This window comes from Chenopodium album, chromosome 22 (assembly GCF_948465745.1).
Source record: "Chenopodium album chromosome 22, dcCheAlbu1.1, whole genome shotgun sequence".
Classification (NCBI taxonomy): domain Eukaryota; kingdom Viridiplantae; phylum Streptophyta; class Magnoliopsida; order Caryophyllales; family Amaranthaceae; genus Chenopodium; species Chenopodium album.
Window position 1 is genome coordinate 1,083,269 of NC_137855.1, and position 2,590 is coordinate 1,085,858.

Genomic DNA, 2,590 nt, shown 5'->3' on the forward strand with positions numbered 1-2,590 from the left:
TTAACTCAAGTATGTTGAGGAGAACTTACTTACATGCTTAATTCGATATTTCTACACATAAACTTTCCATCCTATTCTTTTAGGCATTGGAAACTTGAAGTATCGGACCAAGGCAAAATTTAAAGCTTCATTTTACAATTCCTAATATCCATGATCTCTCTTTGAATTAAGCACTTGTGATCAAGCTAATGCATCAAATTTAGCAAACTCAACAATTTGCAATCAAGTAGGCGTTTCTCTTTATGTGAACCCTTACGAGCTACATCTCAAAGGCTTTGTTTGGTTCATCTTCATGTGATTATACTCACAAATCACAACATAGTTCGAGTCTCAACCTTCTACCTCATGGAGTCATGGTGCATACTCCACCATCTCGTCTTGTGTTCATCTAACTCTAACCTATAAGTCCTTTTATATCGAATTCAAGTGGTAAGACAAGTTTGATTCGTGGTGTTACTAACGTCGTAGCCAACTAATTGTTAGCCCGAGAATATACTTCCTAGTTCCTACGCTTCATTGACCTTACACAATAGTGTTCAAAATGAAAATGTCAATGCCATATATCTCGCAGACTCGTGCAATACTAACACATCAAACGCGCAAAAGTCATGTCCATGGATTTGGTATCCTATAGAAAATTCACGTTGACACAAGTTCAAGCCTACCATGATTGAATGATTGACTCCAGTGGCTATTTCAAATTTAATTTAAAATTTAGGTTATCTCGAGACGATTGGCGATCTCGAGATAACCTATAACAATACAACACGATCAATTTATTGTCATCCACACAAAACCATTCAATAACATTTCCAAAAGAGTACGTAGTATATGGACAACATAAGGAAAATTACATTCTTTTGTAAGGCTTAAGTTGAAATTGAATAATTAAAAAATTACGAAATCAAATAATTAAACTTGCGAATAATCAAACCAAACCAAACCGAATAAAGAATGATGAATAATTGAATAATAATAATAACCAAGTTAGCCACTCAACAATTTTCTTTTTAAATTACAACATACTCGTAACAACAAATAATAATACAAGTAGTACTACTCAACCCATTTTAGTTCATGGTTAAATCTCTTAAATATATATTATAATAATAACTACTATAGAAGAATTACTTAAATTTTAAATTATTTTTTTCTTTTTTTTTCCTCCGTAAAAAAGAAAAACAAACAAATAATAAAAATACAAAAAAAAAAAAAAAGTCACAACGCATCTTGGATAAATGACAATAATACCCCTCATCCCCAACCACCCACTCACCCACCACCTTATCCTCCACCATCAATCAATCAATCAACCCATCTAAAAATTTTCATTTTTGTTGATTTTCTCTCTCCTTTGACTCAACGTTTGACCACTAAACTTTCAAGATCTTAGCAGCTCTAACAACAGGATTTTCCCGTGCAATCGCTTCTCTTCCTGCAGTTTTATAATCGTAACTGCAATCATGTCGATCTGAATACCTGTGTTCTGCACAAAACAGATCTCCACATCTACATCGAAACCCGGTTAACCCGACCCGTTTACCGCAACCCAAACACCGATTCACCGCCTTCTTCACCGTCGTTACCGACACCTCAACCGTCGTCGTCGTTGTTGTGGTCGTCGTTGTGGTGGTCGATACTCGACGATCTTCCTTAAACGACGTCGTTTCAACCAGAGGTTGATGGGTTTCTTCTTCGTTTTCTGCTCCTCGCTTGGATCTGGGTCGGGCTGGATCCGGATCTACACGGGTCATATCGGGCCGGGTATTGTTTGAAGATGATGATGTGAGTTTTTTGCAATTATCTGGGCAAGAGAGAGAAAGGGGTGTTTCAGCTGGTACTTTCAGCTCCAAAGTCTCATCTTTCTCTCTCTTCTGCGCCATAATTTTTCTGGGTTTTTTTCAAATTTATTGAATGATTTATTTGCAGAAAAAAATTCTGGGTTTTGGAGAGAGAAGATTGAGAATTGGTGGGTGTTTTTTTTTTTTTTTTTTTTTTTTTTTGGTAAAGAAGATAGAGAGAAGAAGAAATGGAGGATGGAATTTCTAAAGGATGATGATGTTGTGGGTGGAGTTAAGGGTCAGGGGTAAAATAATCAAAAGGTCGGCAAATGGGAAAGGAAATGAAAAGAAAAAGGAAAATATAAAATAAATTTATTAATCAATATTAATAATATAATGGAAAAAGGAAAATATAAAATAAAATTATTAGTTGATGTTAATAATTTTGTTCATTGGAAAGCGGAGCACCACATTTTATGCCATTATATAGACGATTATAGTCATATGACTTCATTATAATTAAGCTTTTCCTTCATGTGGGGGTTTCCCTTTTTAGTAATAGGTATCTTATGTTAAGGGTATTTTTGGAAATTTGTATTTAGAATTGTTGTGATTTTCCAACACATTGTACCTACTTGATTGGCCTCCTATTAATAATAAGAATTATTAATATTAATAATAATACTACAATTTAATTTGATGTATAAAATAATATTAAGATAATATTTATTGTTGAGTAGGGAAGAAGAGTAATAGTAGTAGAATTATGGTTTCTTTTTATGAAAAGGATGGATGGCAACATAGCTATA

At 33.9% G+C, this 2,590-nt stretch overlaps 1 protein-coding gene across 1 annotated transcript; it reads right to left on the bottom strand.

The window, feature by feature from the left end:
- Positions 1 to 946: 946 nt before the first annotated feature.
- LOC145605349 (uncharacterized) lies at positions 947 to 2,123 on the bottom strand. Its single transcript, XM_081661385.1, has one exon. It carries the CDS (start codon positions 1,881 to 1,883, stop codon positions 1,374 to 1,376), a length of 510 nt encoding a protein of 169 aa, XP_081517511.1. The 5' UTR covers positions 1,884 to 2,123; the 3' UTR covers positions 947 to 1,373.
- Between the last annotated feature and the right edge of the window lie 467 nt (positions 2,124 to 2,590).